Below are 15,981 nucleotides of genomic sequence, written 5' to 3'. Positions count from 1 at the left end.
CTAGAGCGGTGCACTTACAGCTACATAGTCATTTAGTGGCAATGTGATATGATCAAAATGGCGTTAGGGTAGTCACTGATAGGAATCTGACTACTGTCACCGAGGTTACTTTCTAGCAATGGCAAAAACTAGACTTGATACACAATCCGTACCACCAGATGGCGGTTACGGTTGGGTCATCGTGATTGCCGGCTTCATATCGTTCACATTGCTCAATGGCACACTGTACTCTTTTGGCGTTCTTTTCGTCGCTCTGCTGCGTGCATTTGAGGGCTCTAAAGCAGATACAGGTAAGGATTTTCATAGTAGCAAGAGTGATTTGGTTTTGCCTTGCAACTTCCAAGAAGTCGTAAGGCAACAAACTGAAGTAAAGTACAAGCGCCACAAGACATGCAAGAAGTAGGACAGTGGCGATGACCCCAATGACCCGATCGCGTTCGATATAGCCTACGCCACAAGTACCGCTGCGATATCACAGCTATGAATACATGTGTTAATATCAGCTACACCTGCAGGTATGTATACCTGTGGTGTAAAAAACGCATTCTGCGACACGAAAGTACTCGTGGCAGTTTCCTGAAAACTCTGTCAGCGCTATGCTTGCACTTTAATTGTGTGATATGTTAGGGAGCCTTCAGTAATTACAGGGGGGGGGAATTCCGCGCACACCTGTACCGTAAAATGTGACCCTCCCCTATCTTCCTGTCTAAAATGTGGACCTCCCTTTGTCCGACATTCTAAAACTTGACCCCCTCCCAACCACTGCAGTATTTTCCCCAGGAATAACTAAAACAGTATCATCTAATTTACATAACAATTGGTTTAATTGTTATGTAAGTTAGAGGGGAGGGCTGGTGTTTCTGGAGGGACAGTCGCCATTTATCACGCAAGCATTTTTGGAGAGATATAGTATTTCATAGATTTGAGGGAGAGCACCATATTTTGTGAAACTATAAGAAGGCAAGATGTGGCTGATACAGTCATCATCGGAAAATATCAAGTCTATCAGGCAAATTATTTTCAATTTTCCACCACAAAACATGCTATATCTGTATATTTTATATGTTTGATAATATATTTAAATGTACTTTGCTTGAAGTGGGAAGTAACATGTGCATTTGTGTACAAGAAATTGATTTTGGAATTTCATCTAAGATGTTGGTTCACTATACATGGCAGTCTATGATGAAATTATGAATAATTTTTTTCCAATTCAAAACTAGCTAAACACTTATGTACACTTGATTATTGGTATTAATGTTCATGATTAGACTAGAGTGGTTTCAAGTCCACGGTTAACGGCTGTGCAAGAAATTTGATTTTGGAATTTCACTGAAATGTAGATTTATTATACATGGCAGTCTATGATGAAACTATGAATAATTTTTTTCCAATACAAAATTAGGTAAATCTGTGCATTTTTGTATGCTTGATTATTGATATTAATGTTCTTGATTAGACTAGAGTGGTTATAAGTCCATGGTTGTGCAAAAAATTTAATTTTGGAATTTCACTGAATTGTTGATTCTCTGTACATTGTAGTCTATGAGAGAACTATGCACAAATTTGCCAACATAAAACTAATATCTTTGCATTTATGTTCATTTGATAATTGATATACACTTTTCCACCTGTTGCATATGTTTTTTGTCTCTTAGATTTTATAAGTTTTAACTGTTCAAGGTGTTTAATGCAAGATACCACTGCATCTTCTTTGCTTAATTGTGAAACTTGTGGATAATGTATATGTATTTGAAAGAATCGGTGTATTTCGTTGGTGATTTCCTGTTCAGGCAATATCACACAGACAATAAAAGGTTTGGCCATAAAATCAGCATCTGTCAACAGTGGCCCTCCCCAAGATAGGTTTATAAAAAATTACCCTCCCCCTTGAACAGTTTTCTAAAAAGTGACCCTTCCCCCAAGTCCCCCAACCCACCCCCTGTAATTTGTGAAGTCTCCCTTAGCACTTCGTATCTGCGACATGGTAGCACATATACTGGTGACTCGCCCATGTTAATGGCAGAACATGCCGTTTTTGAAACTATGGTTTCACTCGCTTCTAATATTCTTCTTGCCCAAAGACAAAGGGTAATACTAATTTGATCGGCATACCATCGCCGCGATGGAAATCGAGAGCGATGTGCGGCATTTAGTTATATGCTTTGCGTTTAATGTAAGTTTGACAGTAAAGTTGTGCATTTTGAAAACTTTTAATGGCATATTTAGGGAATTTGCCTGAGGAACTGGTGAGGTGTATGATAGTAAATACACATGGGACAATTCGTACATCGAACAGCATGTGGGTACCGGGTATTTGCAAATTTGCATACATTGGAGATTTTGGAGCGATCCCCCTCTCCAGCATAAACGCTGAATTCTGGCATTGCACATTTTGGAGCGATCCACCCCACCCTCCCAGCATCACGATATATATTTATTCGAAATAAAGATTTTAAACATGATAATAATAGTAACATTATAATAAAAGTAATAATATATCATTCGACATTTTGTACACCGTCGTACGTACGTGCTTGCTATGACACTGCTGCACAACTACTTCCAGACGGGACGACCAGCAAACTACGAGTCTGCGACATGCGATGTTTATCGACTTTGTCTTTTAAAGTACGTTAGTTTGCTTCCCCCCACAATAAGTGTAGTAGGTAACATACAGCACTGCTATACGTAATGGGAATGACTCAACACAAATGTTGTCGTCAGCTGGCAAACTATGCGTGTGTAAATTTTTAGGTCAGTTGCTCATTTGAAGTCAAGGCAATATCTTCAAAAGCATTTATGGAATAGATTTGAAATTTGATTTGTTGGCATCTAGTGATTATCTGATTAAGACATTTTATAAATTTTGTAGACCAGTTTTTTAAGCTTTTTCCTACGTTTTTTTTTCTAAAACCAGTTAACTTATGATTTTTGTGAAAATTGAAAGTTTTCTATTTTGTCTCTTGGAATTTTTTTTTATTTTTTAAAGCTTGTTTTTCTAATCCAAACATTAACTGTTGATAATAAAACATGATTTACAATTTTTTGAGATTTTTCTTAAAAGTTGCTAGACTGAATGTATTGATGGTTCTGTGCTTGACCTTTGGCAGATAAGTAACGTCTTTTCTTTGTTTTCTCTGACAGCTCTGATTGGGGCTGTATTTGGTGGATGCAGTATCGTCGCAAATCCTATATCACTAGTTCTTTGCAATAGATTTAGTCACCGTAAAGTGATGATGGTGAGCGGTATTGGATGTGCGGTATCGCTAATTCTCAGCTCAAGAACTACAAGCCTACTTCAGCTCTTGTTCAGCTATGGTGTAATGGCCAGTAAGTAACCGAAACACTGTTGTGGATACATGCCTTTCTACAGACAATATTTTCTGTTACCCCTGAAATCAGAAATACCACCGACCTCTTGCTACTCTTTCCAGATATCTTTGTGTCTGAGTTAAGACATCCATTGCTGTTGAAGGACACTGCATTAGGGAAAACAAATTTTTATAAAAAGTTGACAAAATGTACTTTTATTTTTGTCATGTAGAATAAAAGACTGAAAGATTCCGTCGCGTGCGGGCGCTCCGGCGCACTACGACCTACGAAAGGGTCGTAGGTCGCAATGGGCCGGAGCGCCCGCACGCGACGGAATCTTTCAGTCTAGTGGAATAAGAGTGATTGCAGCAAACTCATTTTTATAACTAGGATTGATTTTCGATTAAAGCCACAAAGCTACACATATGACTGTGAAGGGACTCTAATCTAGAAAATAATGTCACTTCAGTGATTAATCTAGGGTGTGCGATTGCACAGTTCGTGCCCAAAATTTGATAACGTTTGATTTTCAATATGCACCTCGAAAGTGAAAGACTTAAACTTTTTCTCAAATTTTCCTCAATGAAACTTTCGACCATTCTTTTAACAAACCAAAAATGAAAATCAGGATTCATGGTGCAAACTTTGGTACTAGAGAGACAAATTACCTAGGATTTCCCGATATTTGAAATTCAAAATGGCCGCCATCCCTGTGTGAACTCAATGCGGATTTTCGAAAAACTAAGACGGTGAAAACTTTTCTTTCATAAAGCAGTTTTAAAATGAAACCCCACAAAAGGTAGGTCAGAAGAGACTTGATAAAATTTGAAAGCCCAAATTTCGGTCCCCGAGGTGTGTTCTACCTTAAACGTACTTCTTAAAAGGGTATCGCTATGGTGAAATGCTAGTGGTTGATGAGCAACTTCTCGGCAAAATCAGCTCCAACAGTTAAACTTCTCTTGTCGGAATGGCAGTAGAGTCAATAGCTGTGGGGTCATTACCATGGTTGGTTTTCTGGCAGGTCTTTTTTTGCCCCACCATGGAATGTTCCATAGACGAGCAACAAAGTCTGAAGTTGGAAAAAGATGAAGTTGGAAAAATATGAGTACAAAGTTGCAGTATGCAGGTGGATTTTGTCGGGATGTTGGGCATAGTATAAATAACAAGGCTATGGATATGGGTTGATAGAAGTGCTACACCCTTGATATTCGGCATGATTGGCGACCTTATGGCGCCACATCTTGTACCTCATTAATTATGTGCATTTCTAATTCTGGGAAAGCAAAGTGTGCTAGCGTTAGAGGTCTGTTTTTGGTACACAGTCCCTCTAGAGGGTCTGTTTTTGGTACAAAGGGATTAATATGGGAGGAATTTTTTTTTGCCAAATGTCACGTGACTTTGTTGACCTTTGACCAAGAATATACATATGTCTATATATCAGTAACCACAAGTTCTACACCATTCATATTCGGAATGATGGGGGACCTTGTGGCGCCGCATCCTGTACCTCATTAATTATGATCACACCTAATTTCAGGCTGTCAAATGAAGATAGATGTCTGATTTTTGGTATACAGGGATATTCTTGGGAACAAAACTTTTGCAAAAATGTCAAGTGACCTGCATTTCACAAACATGCTTATAAATCATCACTCACAAATGCTACACCCTATTTTGATTGGATGAAGCACCTGACGGCATTAGAGGGTTATGAATTATCACTCTGGTACCTTTTGCCAGTGTTTGCAAGTACTGGGCCCCGTGAAGCTGCTTGCAGCTTTAATTAAACTTTAAACAGACTAGTACTGATCTCTCTCTCTCTCTCTCTCTCTCTCTCTCTCTCTCTCTCTCTCTCTCTCTCCTCTCTCTCTCTCTCTCTCTCTCTCTCTCTCTCTCTCTCTCTCTCTCTCTCTCTCTCTCTCTCTCCTATTTTGAAATATAGATGATTTTTGTTTGTAAAACATGTTACTTGCAATGTTTAACAGCTTTGTTTAGGACATTATTTATAGAACACCTCGGTTTTGTAAAGCGCGAGGCTGATACTCGCAAGAGACACTGAAGAGAGAGATATCAGTTAAAAATAAGTAGGTGCTTTGTATGTCCTTTGTTTGCTGCTATTAATGCGCCATTCACAGTTAAAACAATCATGCATTTAACGCATGCAGTTTATTGACAGTATGCGAATTACAGTGACTGCAATTGCAATTCTCATAGGATTGTTTGTAAAGTTTCTTGAAACAACCCATTCAGACTTTGCATTTATCATAAACTTGGCAATGTAAAATGTGACAGTCTGCCAGGCTAAATTTGTAAAATCTGACCCTCCTCTAGGGCAAGTTTGGAAAATGTGACCCTCCCCAAATACCTCCGGCCAACCCCCTCATAATAACTGAAGGCTCCCTAACCTGGGGCTGCATTCTTGTGTTAGATTAATAAATAGCAATTACATCCAGTATATTTTTAAAGTTCAATGCTGAAACATACCTATGACTATATGTTTCATGATTGCTTACTTGTATTCTGAGTGATATTTTACGGGAAATGAAGGGGCCACGTAAATGTAAATTTCTCATGTTCTGGTTGCGTAAATGAGCAGTTACACTGCAAACATGGAACTTTCAGATATTGTGAAGATTGTTGGTATATTTCATTTGTTTATGTTCCTAGAAAATATTTTTTGACTTGATTTGCATTTGTTATTTTTCAGTGGGAAAAATGTGAAACTTTTCATTATGTTTTTATTTTTCAGTTTGAACTTTCATTGATGTCCACACTTATTTCCAACAATATATGTACACTGGTATGCATGCACGCATGCAATAACCATACATAAAATGTTTGTAAAATTCAGTAATTTCTACAATGTATTTCAGTCTATTTTGTTGAATATTAAGAAAACTGCACTTCATATAAACAAGGACAATGATAAAATATATTTATGACGTACATAGTTTCTGCAAAGAAAAATCAAGCCATATAAAAATAATATAAAATGCAATACAATAAAACTATATCAAAGTGAACAATGAATGAATTTAGCGTGAGGTAATACAATAATTATAATTGTCGCTTACCTGTCCTACATGGCTTACATCTCCGAGTCTATTTCAAGTTTCCATAATGTAATAACATACTCAGGAGTTTCTTTGTCTCAGCCATACAACACGCATAACTTTTCCAATAACATTTCTCGATACTTCTACCTGTAAAAAATTGCCATAAGCTGTTTAAACAAAGAATGGGGAGGGGCCCTTTCTCCAAGGGCTCCTATTTTGTAGAGGAGGGGCCCTGTTTGCCGCGTAGACCATACACTGTGGTCACTCATATTCTTTAAAGTCAGTCACTGAATTTGACTTTCTATATAGTAAAGGCTAAGGGAGTTACTGCATTCATGTACATATGCCCAAGTATGAAACATGGTTTATACTGCTGGTGTGTACACCATGCAACACCAGCCTGAATGAATCATGCGGGAATGCCAGTTCCATAATTTTTCTAGGCTGGATAGCATTCACAGTCAAACAAGGAGTTTCATTGCTTGAACAAAAAATCAGAGCAAGGCGCTATGCATACATTTAAAAGCACTGTACCAAACCTACAGAGAGGTTCTCAACAACTCTGTTTGTCATAGAATCATTACAACTATATGGTGATAGTGTTATAGGTATGCTGCATTTAGCTGACATGATAAAGGTGACCGATTATCCACAGTGTCCTTGTATTTTTTGTATTTACAGGTCTTTTTTACTTCATGGTTCCCTTGCCAGCTTTGGCAATGATCTCGAGATACTTTGAGAAACGCCTTAGTATAGCAATGGGACTTGCGCTGGCAGGCTCTGGCTTTGGACAGTTTACATTCTCACTGGGAACCCAAGTACTCTTGGACACGTACGGATGGCGCGGAACCCTAATTATTCTAGCAGGAGTAAGTCTCCACTTTTGTGTGGCTGGCGCCCTCATGAAACCATTGGTGGAGAACACTCATGTGGAAATAACAGAAAGTTCACAAGAGGGTTTGCCCCAGACTCCTTTGAAAAGTCAGTGTTCCCCGGAACATGATGACATCATGACGGCTCGAGTAGTTACGTCAGCTGAGGTGTCAGATGATGCTGGTACTCCTCAAATCAAAAGAAATGACACCTGCTGCAGCACAAAATCAGCCTTAGACGTACTAGTAGATAATCATGACAAAATTAGCCAGAAAAGGTCATCTTCTTGTAATTGCCATGGAGTGTCATCTATATGTCGCAAAGTGAAGAAAGTTTTAGGCATGATGTATGATGTTTCTTTACTTCGTGACATAATATTCGTGCTAATATTGTTTACCGCCTTTAGCCATGCTGCTGGCCACTTTGCTGTCTTCTCTCATGTGGTAAGTCTCCCAAATATTTTCATTAAAGCTCTTGATTGCAATTAGCTGGTAATCAATAGTTTTTGATTGTTTTGAACCGTTTTTAATAGAAATTGCTGAAGCGTCATTTACATATGATATTATATGATAAGTGCCTATCATACCATATTGTTGTACATCACCAGTCAAATTTGTAGCCCAAAAATTTGACCACAGGATGTGCCAAAAGGCAGGCAAACATTTGCCCAGCGTCATCAGGACGACAAAATATTACCTGCCTCTAGGGTACATGAATATAGGCGTGACTTTCAAGACATGAGGTATGTTGTAAGCAAGAATACAATACCTGACAGTGTACAGAAATGTAGGTACAGGTTACATTCTGCTGGAATAAAGAAAAAGTATGGACATTTTATAGTTTAAAGCAAGTCCCTGCCACATGCAGGCAGGTACACAAGATTGTTCTAAATGTTATGGAATGTGCTGTATCACTGAAGATCAGTCGAATGACCACGTATGGAGTTATTGCTATTACTGCATGGTATATTGAATCAAAATATTTTGGCATTTTTAATGGTTTTTGCTTCACAGAAAAAGAAAAAAGTAGGTCTTGAAATTGAGAGAGTTAAATATCTAAAATATTTAAGGCCTACGTGATGAAAACAATGGGGGTACGTGGTACATGTAATTGTCGATCAGAATTATACCACAGTCCCTGTGATTATGCATTCGCATACAAACACATTTGGCACGGTGCCACTGTCATAATTACTGGTAACTATCCTTTTTACTGCAAGGTTAAGAGAGCAAGAGATTTTGGCATTCCAAGCTTTAAAAGTTCAAGTCTACCAGCAGTGACAGGACTTACTCAGTGTATCGGCAGAGCTTTCTGGGGTATTCTTGGAGGAAGATTTAAGATGCTTAAACCTCATTTACTCTATGGTTTCAGTTTGGGGATATGTGGACTTACCTCGCTTATAAGTATTTACACCACCACCTACGAAGGTAAGTACAATTTTTTTGTCTCGTGTTCCACAACCTTCGAACGACAAAGGCGGTGATTTTCAAAAATTATAGAGCATCTGCTGATAGACGTGTGGACGTTTATATTAACTCAAGTACACTAATGGGAGATGCCTTGATTGCATCTAGTAATAAACAGTCACAGCAAAGACATGTGACACATAAAATTCACAAAAATTACAGTACACAAGCGATTTCACTAATGGGAGATTTCAGGCAATATTGTTAGAGGAACGAGATTAGACACTGTGTTTCATGTTAATCTGCTGCTTCTAAAGTGCTTGTACCCTGCAAGTGTATTAGGTAATGTTGATATGCACGCGAAATATGTATATTTGCAGCTACAATACCATCAACTTGAAGTAGAATTCCTAACAAGTGATTAGACATTGTGTTCCATTCACAAAGGAAGTTGATTCTCGGATCTTCTGACCCTGGGAGCCCCTCCACAACACCACCTTAATGAAGAGCCTGATTTTTAAGTTTTTATTAGAGCTTTTCCATTTAGCTAACACAAAATAAAGACACAACAAAGACAACAAAAAGACAGATACCCAATAGCGGCATACGGGGAAAAAAAGCGCTTAGAAGCAGCAAAAAGCCCTAAGTATTTCTTCTTTCAGTAATGCCCTTTTTGTGTTGTGGATTTCTAATTTGCTATTACGTTTTGCGATATATATGAAGAGCCTGATTTGCAGCACACCTGCTAACCGTACTCTTATCACGCATATGACATTGGCTGACTGGGTTTTAGGAAATGAATCTGTGCCAACAGTGAACTTAATTTATATTATAAATCGGCTGTTAGTGTGGATTAACGTCGGTAAAAATCAATACCGGGCATACATCAATGGTGTTCACAGATGAGTCCATTAACATCTTTGGAAACTCGGTAGGTTGTACAGTGGATAAGCAGATGGCAACTAGGAAGGTATGAGGTTAAAACATGAATAATTTACACAGCAGAGAAATAGCTTGTGAATGTTCTTTATTTGGGTATAATATTCAACAGATGAAAACTCGTGAATATCTTAGGGAGGTCCACTATGACGGTAGCATAGCATTTTCGCTGCGATACTCCTCGTTGCCAGAGGGAACTGGATTATCATATTGGTGACGATGTTCAATGTCTGTCACATTTAGGCATTAGTTTGATGAAAGAGCAGTAAAATTAATCATTTCACCTTCTTTTATGATTATTTCAGGTCAATTGGTTTATATGATCGTGTTTGGCTTTGGTATGGCGTGTTACATCCCTATGAGCCCCATGGTTGTACGCTACTTTGTCGGAGCTGACAAATTTGATGGTGGCATGTCTATGTTTATGCAGGCACAGGGTTTCGGCAACATATTGTCGCCATTTGTAGGTACGGAAGTAACAACAACAACAACAATTATTATTATTATTATTATTATTATTATTATTATTTCTCAAAACTATGCCTTCCATGTGAAACACATCTCAAGGCGCACTATATTTCAGTTAAAAATAGAGTAAAGGAAAATAGATAAAAAAACATTAAAATTATCAACACATCAGAGTTTCGATGGCAGCCTGTTCCACAGCCGCGGAGCACATACGGAAAATGACATATCGCCGTTAAACACAATGTTAACGATGGACTGGTGTAAACTGATCGCTGCACCATCAGCAGACGGCCGAAGAGTGCACCCTAGATTACGAATACGTGGGAGTTCCTTTCTGTATCTCGGCGCCATGTCGTTTAAAGCATTGTATGTTAAGCACAAAATTTTAAACTCCGTTCGCTTAGAAACAGGAAGTCAATGAAAACTACTTATTATGGTTGAATAGAATCTGTTTTCTTCATTTATGGCACGAGACGTGCAGCTGAATTTTGAACAACTTCCTGATTTGATAATTTGGAGGGCCAAATAGTAAATTCTTATAATAATCAAGTCTTGATAAAATAAACGCATGAACCTATTTTTTCTGTAGAACTTTTATTGAGAAGATCACAAGCACATCACAAGCACGTTCACTTTGTTCACCTTAATCGACAAGAATCTAATCACCTCAGTCTTTCCGTCATTTAGTGCCAACATGTTGGCAGACATCCACTGTCGGATTTCTTCAATCAGTTCTCAATTTTAGCTGTCGATGTGGAGACACAGGAGCAAGCAATATGCAGTCGGGAGTCGTGGATTCTAAACCATGCCCTTCTGTGATGTCCTCAAGGGGTGCTGTATATAAAATAAAACGTTCAGGTCCAATGACAGATCCCTGAGGAACACCACAGTAAAGTAGCTGTGCTCTCCACACCACCGACCCAACGCACCGCACACTCGCATTATCCTGTCACTTAGATGGGAAATGATCCATTCTCAAACAGTGCCAACAATTCTAAACCTACAACGTAGCCTGTATATTAAAATGTTGTAATGATAGTTACAAACATACCGTCAACACAATGTATGTATGTATGTATGTATGTATGTATGTATGTATGTATGTATGTATGTATGTATGTATGTATGTATGTATGTATCGGCTAAGGAGAACAGCTTAAGTCTGTATGCATGTATGTATGTATGTATGTATGTATGTAGGTTTGTACGTACGTACGTACGCACGCACGCACATACGTACGTATGTATGTATGTATATGTATGTATGTATGTATGTCCGTCAGTTTGTGAGGATGTCCGTCCACTCAAATATTTTGAGAGCAGTAGTACTTACAGGTCTGATATTATGTGTGTAGATGCATCAAATGATTATGGAGAATGGCATTTTTTTAATTTATAGTATTGTTCAAAATATGCAACTTAGCTCAAAAAAGTCAATTTGGTCACAAATCTGTTTTGTAACCGCTAGTCAGACAGCTTTGATATTTGGGAGACAAATCCCTGGGATGACCTAACTTAGATTTATTCAAACTGTGATAAAGTATGCAAGTTTGTATTTTCAAGGCGATTTTAATCAACTTTGGTTGAAAAATCGTTAAAAATCTTCTTCAAAACCGCTTGTCAGACAGCTTTGATATTTCGATAATATTCTGCACGGATGACCTTTATCGAAATTTCTCCAAATTGTGATGAAATATGTAAATTTGTAATTTAAGGATTTTTTTGTCATTTTTGGTCAAACATCTTCTTCAAAAGTTCTGGTCAGACAGCATTAATATTTGGTATACATTTCCCTAGGGACGACATGATGAGATTTTATCAAATTATGTTGAAATTTGCAGTTTCTCTTTTTTAGCGATTTATCATTTTGTGGTCTTTTTATTTTCTTCAAAACCTCTCGTTAGACAGCTTTGATATTTGTCTACAGACTGCTTAGGATGACCCATGACAGATATTTTTATTTTGAGTAAAAATACACAATTCTGTATTTTGGGGCAATTTTTGCCAATTATGGCTTTAAAAAGTTCCTTTTCTCAAAAACTGCTTGTCTGATACCTTTGCAATTCTCTATGGACAACTTAGACTAAATCATTTCTTCAAACTTGGGGAACCTATAATTTTGTCTTTGTGGAGCCACTGTTTTAGTGTGAGACCTTAAATGACCCGAATGACCTATACCAACCCCGGATACCTTAAACAGTTTTGAAAAAGTAAACATAATGTAGTCATATTTGATACAATTTGTAGTGAAATTTGATCAAGAAAACAAATCTCAGGTTGACATAGTGGGCCATCTTAAGCAATATTTCATGGAGGAAACCCACCTCCAACACAATGCCAGATGGCAAGGTGCGCCCGACTGTAAACAGTGACTCCAGTACGTTTGTCTTAGTTCAAATAATCGGTTAAATAAACATACACACAGCTGTCAGGTCATTGATTGATTAAGTTAATCATCACAACGTGGGGGCTGGCTAATTACACTTGGGAATAATAAGATTACCAATTAAGGCTGATATCAGGTCACTTCACCCATAGACTTTAAAAACGGACCGTTTTTAAGTCTATGCTTCACCACACAAACAGAATAAACAATAATGTTGACTATACCTATCCCTCTGACACTATATAAATGTGCTACTTCCAAAGTTTGAATTTATAAGTGATCATTTGACTTTGCCGGTGTGCTTTTTGAGTGAACTTACTTTGAAGCTCATAGATTAAATTCAGTGTCAAAGTGATGAAAGGTTAAATAGATGTAGCAGTTATTTTTGAACAAGAGATATCAGTCATTTGTTTCTCAAGTATATTGCACCAAATTTTCACAGTGACCCCTGATGTTTTTACTGATTTCAGAAGAGAATGGTTTAAGTTTCCTTGAAAAAAGTTTGAGCAAAAATATACGTTTTTCAGTTTCGCGTTGCATATTACCAGAAGTCGTCTTTGTCCTCTCAGGCTGGCTCCGAGACACAGAGGGAAATTACGTCATTGGTTTCTATATGATCTCAGTGATCTACATAGCGTCAGCTTTATGCGCCATCTTCCTTAACAAACTCAGGCGATTCATGAACAAGAGAAAAGAGGCTTGCAATGAGTGTGAACTAGAACTTGACGGAATTCACAATGATTCACTGTCCAAGACTCGGCACCTGTATGGACATGATGCACCAGAAAGACATGAAGATGCTGCTGACAGTTGTAACGACATAGAAGTGAGGATGGCTGGTGCTCAGTGACCCCAGTTTTACCATTTGACAACAACTTCAAAACTTACTTTAATTCTTTCAAGTCATTGTTAAAGGTTCAAGGTGAAAGTGACACAGTGTGCTTGTTTGTTTTCTCTCTCTTGAAAATGCAGTGTAGTCAAGTTTCTATTTGATATTGAGATGGATGTTATGTGATATATATATATATATATATATATATATATATATATATATATATATATATATATATATATATATATATATATATATATATGTATATATATATTTATATACACCAGCATATTTCTTATGCACTGAGTGGTTATAGACGTTTTGTTAGCAAGCAATAGGCCAGAAGTTAGCAATAGGCAAGAAGTTGGCAAAATGGATCGTCGCGAACTATTTATGTGTTTTTATGTCAAATGAGGATGAGTATGTACTGGTACAGTGGTGCAGTGTCTCGGAAGCCATTAGCAATTGGTTAACTGAGTCTCATTGTTTTTATGGAGTTATTTCCAAACAACCTATCAGGTAGGGAATAGTCCTAGTGTCAGACTCCTTAACGTGTTGTAAATAATTGCAAGCTGCCTATTAAAGGTATCTTCCAAGCTTCTGCCATGGCGACTCTACAAACTGACCGTGCCTCTGCACATTGCCAGGTACAGTGTGGTTACCGATGTTTGTAAACAAATTGTTTAAGTACCCTGGTACTATTTCTGCTGTCCTGTAATGTGATTGCATTTAACTAGTAAAGGCAACCCCAGTAATACACAGGGAACTCTGTTATACTTATTGTCGTTACCAAAAAAAAAATGAGTGTAGGCTATGTGTGTATATGTGTACAGTTATTGTAACATTACTGCTATGCATTATGTGGACATTACAACTTTGCTTATCATCGACCCACTCTTGTAAGAGATTCTTCTTCTTCTACAGAACGTAGAAACTCTACATCACCTGAATTGACATCTTGACATTCTTTGTGTAAGGAGCTAAAGTAATGATACCAAGACTGTATACAGGAATATCGTTGCTGTTGTTCCCTTTGCGATTTATTTTTTTTTAAACCAAAAGTCAGCTGACTTATTTGATGCTACATCTCGAAACAGAGTTCTGATTCTACTTTGATAATCTTTATTGTTTAGTTTTACATGTATGTCTGAAATGGTAACTTGCGCCTTTATCCTGATTAAACGAATCTTTTGTACCAGATCATCTGAAAATGTTTAATTATTCATGAGCAGAGCGCTTGGCTGACTCATAAGATGGCCCAAACCACACGCGGGTTGATTTGAAGATTATTTACTAGATGCTCCGACTTAATATTCATCTCCAGCTGTTTGCAATGCTTCATTTAGTTTTGAAATGGCACACTTGATATTGGGGAATGCACTTATTGATTCCTCTAACAGGATTTGCACACCACGAGGAAGCATGAGACTGTTTCTGAAAGATTCACCATGTGAATCGACTATCGGAAACGTGCAGACTTTGAGCCATCAGCATTGCAGTGATTGTTGCTTTTCGTACTTTGACTAGGAATGTCAATAACATTAAGATGACAGCTGAGAGGAAAATGGTCGTAATCGATTCTTTGAAGAACATCGAAGTGATTGAAATATCTGAACAACTCAGATGACATTATGACATACTCAACTAATGTCATTTGCCGTTACACTTGTAACACTTCCTCCTCTGACATTGGCTAGAAGATCATTTAAAGTATGCATATCAAAATTCTTACAGATATTCAACAACGATTTACAAGCTTCATTGATCACCTTGGCTTTTGAGTTTCTTTAAATGTGATAATAAGAGGGTACATAATTTGAGTTTTCAAAAGTTAATCTGTTGAGTCGTCTTGGTTGAAATTATCTTCAGTGACGGTTACTCATTACTCAAAAAAAACCCCAACTTTCTGGGTTTTTATTGTACACTTCAATCTCTTGATTTTCTAAGGAATCAATAGACTCAATTGAAGTTGGTGGCCTGATATAACAGCAACCAAGAACGACGTCTTTATAACAATAAAAAAGATTTCTCTCAAAATGGATAAAAACACAATTTTCAATAAAGCTTTAAATTCTATGAATTTTCCAGCCATTCTTCTATGACTATAAAGCATTGTACCACTACTTGGACGACCTTATGACTGTAGCTAACTCGGCCACATCCCAACCTTGAAGATTGGATTACTTGGTTGACCTGTCCACTACTTTCACCCACTGTATAGATCACTTTTTTACCTTGATCATTGACGAAGAACATATTGTCATAGCCAATCTGTATTTTCAGCATGGCGTTTTTTTCCACAAGCATTTTGCGAAATTTGAACAACTTGGAGATAGTATTTTTCATTCTTCTCGAGAAGTCTTTACCTATACTGACGGTAGATCATTTGAGTTTGCTTGCATTCCTTGCATTCGCGAAGACACGGCTTCTATCTTTGAATTTTGTCAACATGGCAACAATCGGTTTCGTTCTTTGTTCCAGCGGTGCATTTGATGTGTAAATACACAGTTTATTTTGTTTTAGGTACGTCTACAGAGTTTTAAACGACCTCAGCAATGCATTGTTGGATAAGATGACTGGGATACACGTACGCCTCTACAATACAGCTACTCTTTTTGGTACTTTCATTTTGATCGTTGACTAACTTTCTTTCAACAGAATCCTTATCATATTTTATGATCACGATCCAAAAAACGATACAATGTC

General features: G+C 37.6%; 1 protein-coding gene across 1 annotated transcript; it reads left to right on the top strand.

Annotated features, from left to right (window-relative positions):
• On the top strand, positions 1-14,475 carry LOC139138640 (monocarboxylate transporter 13-like). Its single transcript, XM_070707114.1, has 6 exons — positions 1-290; positions 3,148-3,333; positions 7,053-7,687; positions 8,464-8,671; positions 9,895-10,056; positions 13,013-14,475. The coding sequence occupies exons 1-6, from the start codon at positions 119-121 to the stop codon at positions 13,291-13,293; spliced, it is 1,644 nt and encodes a 547-aa protein (XP_070563215.1). The 5' UTR covers positions 1-118; the 3' UTR covers positions 13,294-14,475.
• The last annotated feature ends 1,506 nt before the right edge of the window (positions 14,476-15,981 follow it).

Source organism: Ptychodera flava, chromosome 8, assembly GCF_041260155.1.
Source record: "Ptychodera flava strain L36383 chromosome 8, AS_Pfla_20210202, whole genome shotgun sequence".
Classification (NCBI taxonomy): Eukaryota; Metazoa; Hemichordata; class Enteropneusta; family Ptychoderidae; genus Ptychodera; species Ptychodera flava.
The sequence above is the reverse complement of the archived record's forward strand: the minus strand, read 5'-3'. Positions and strand labels throughout refer to the sequence as shown.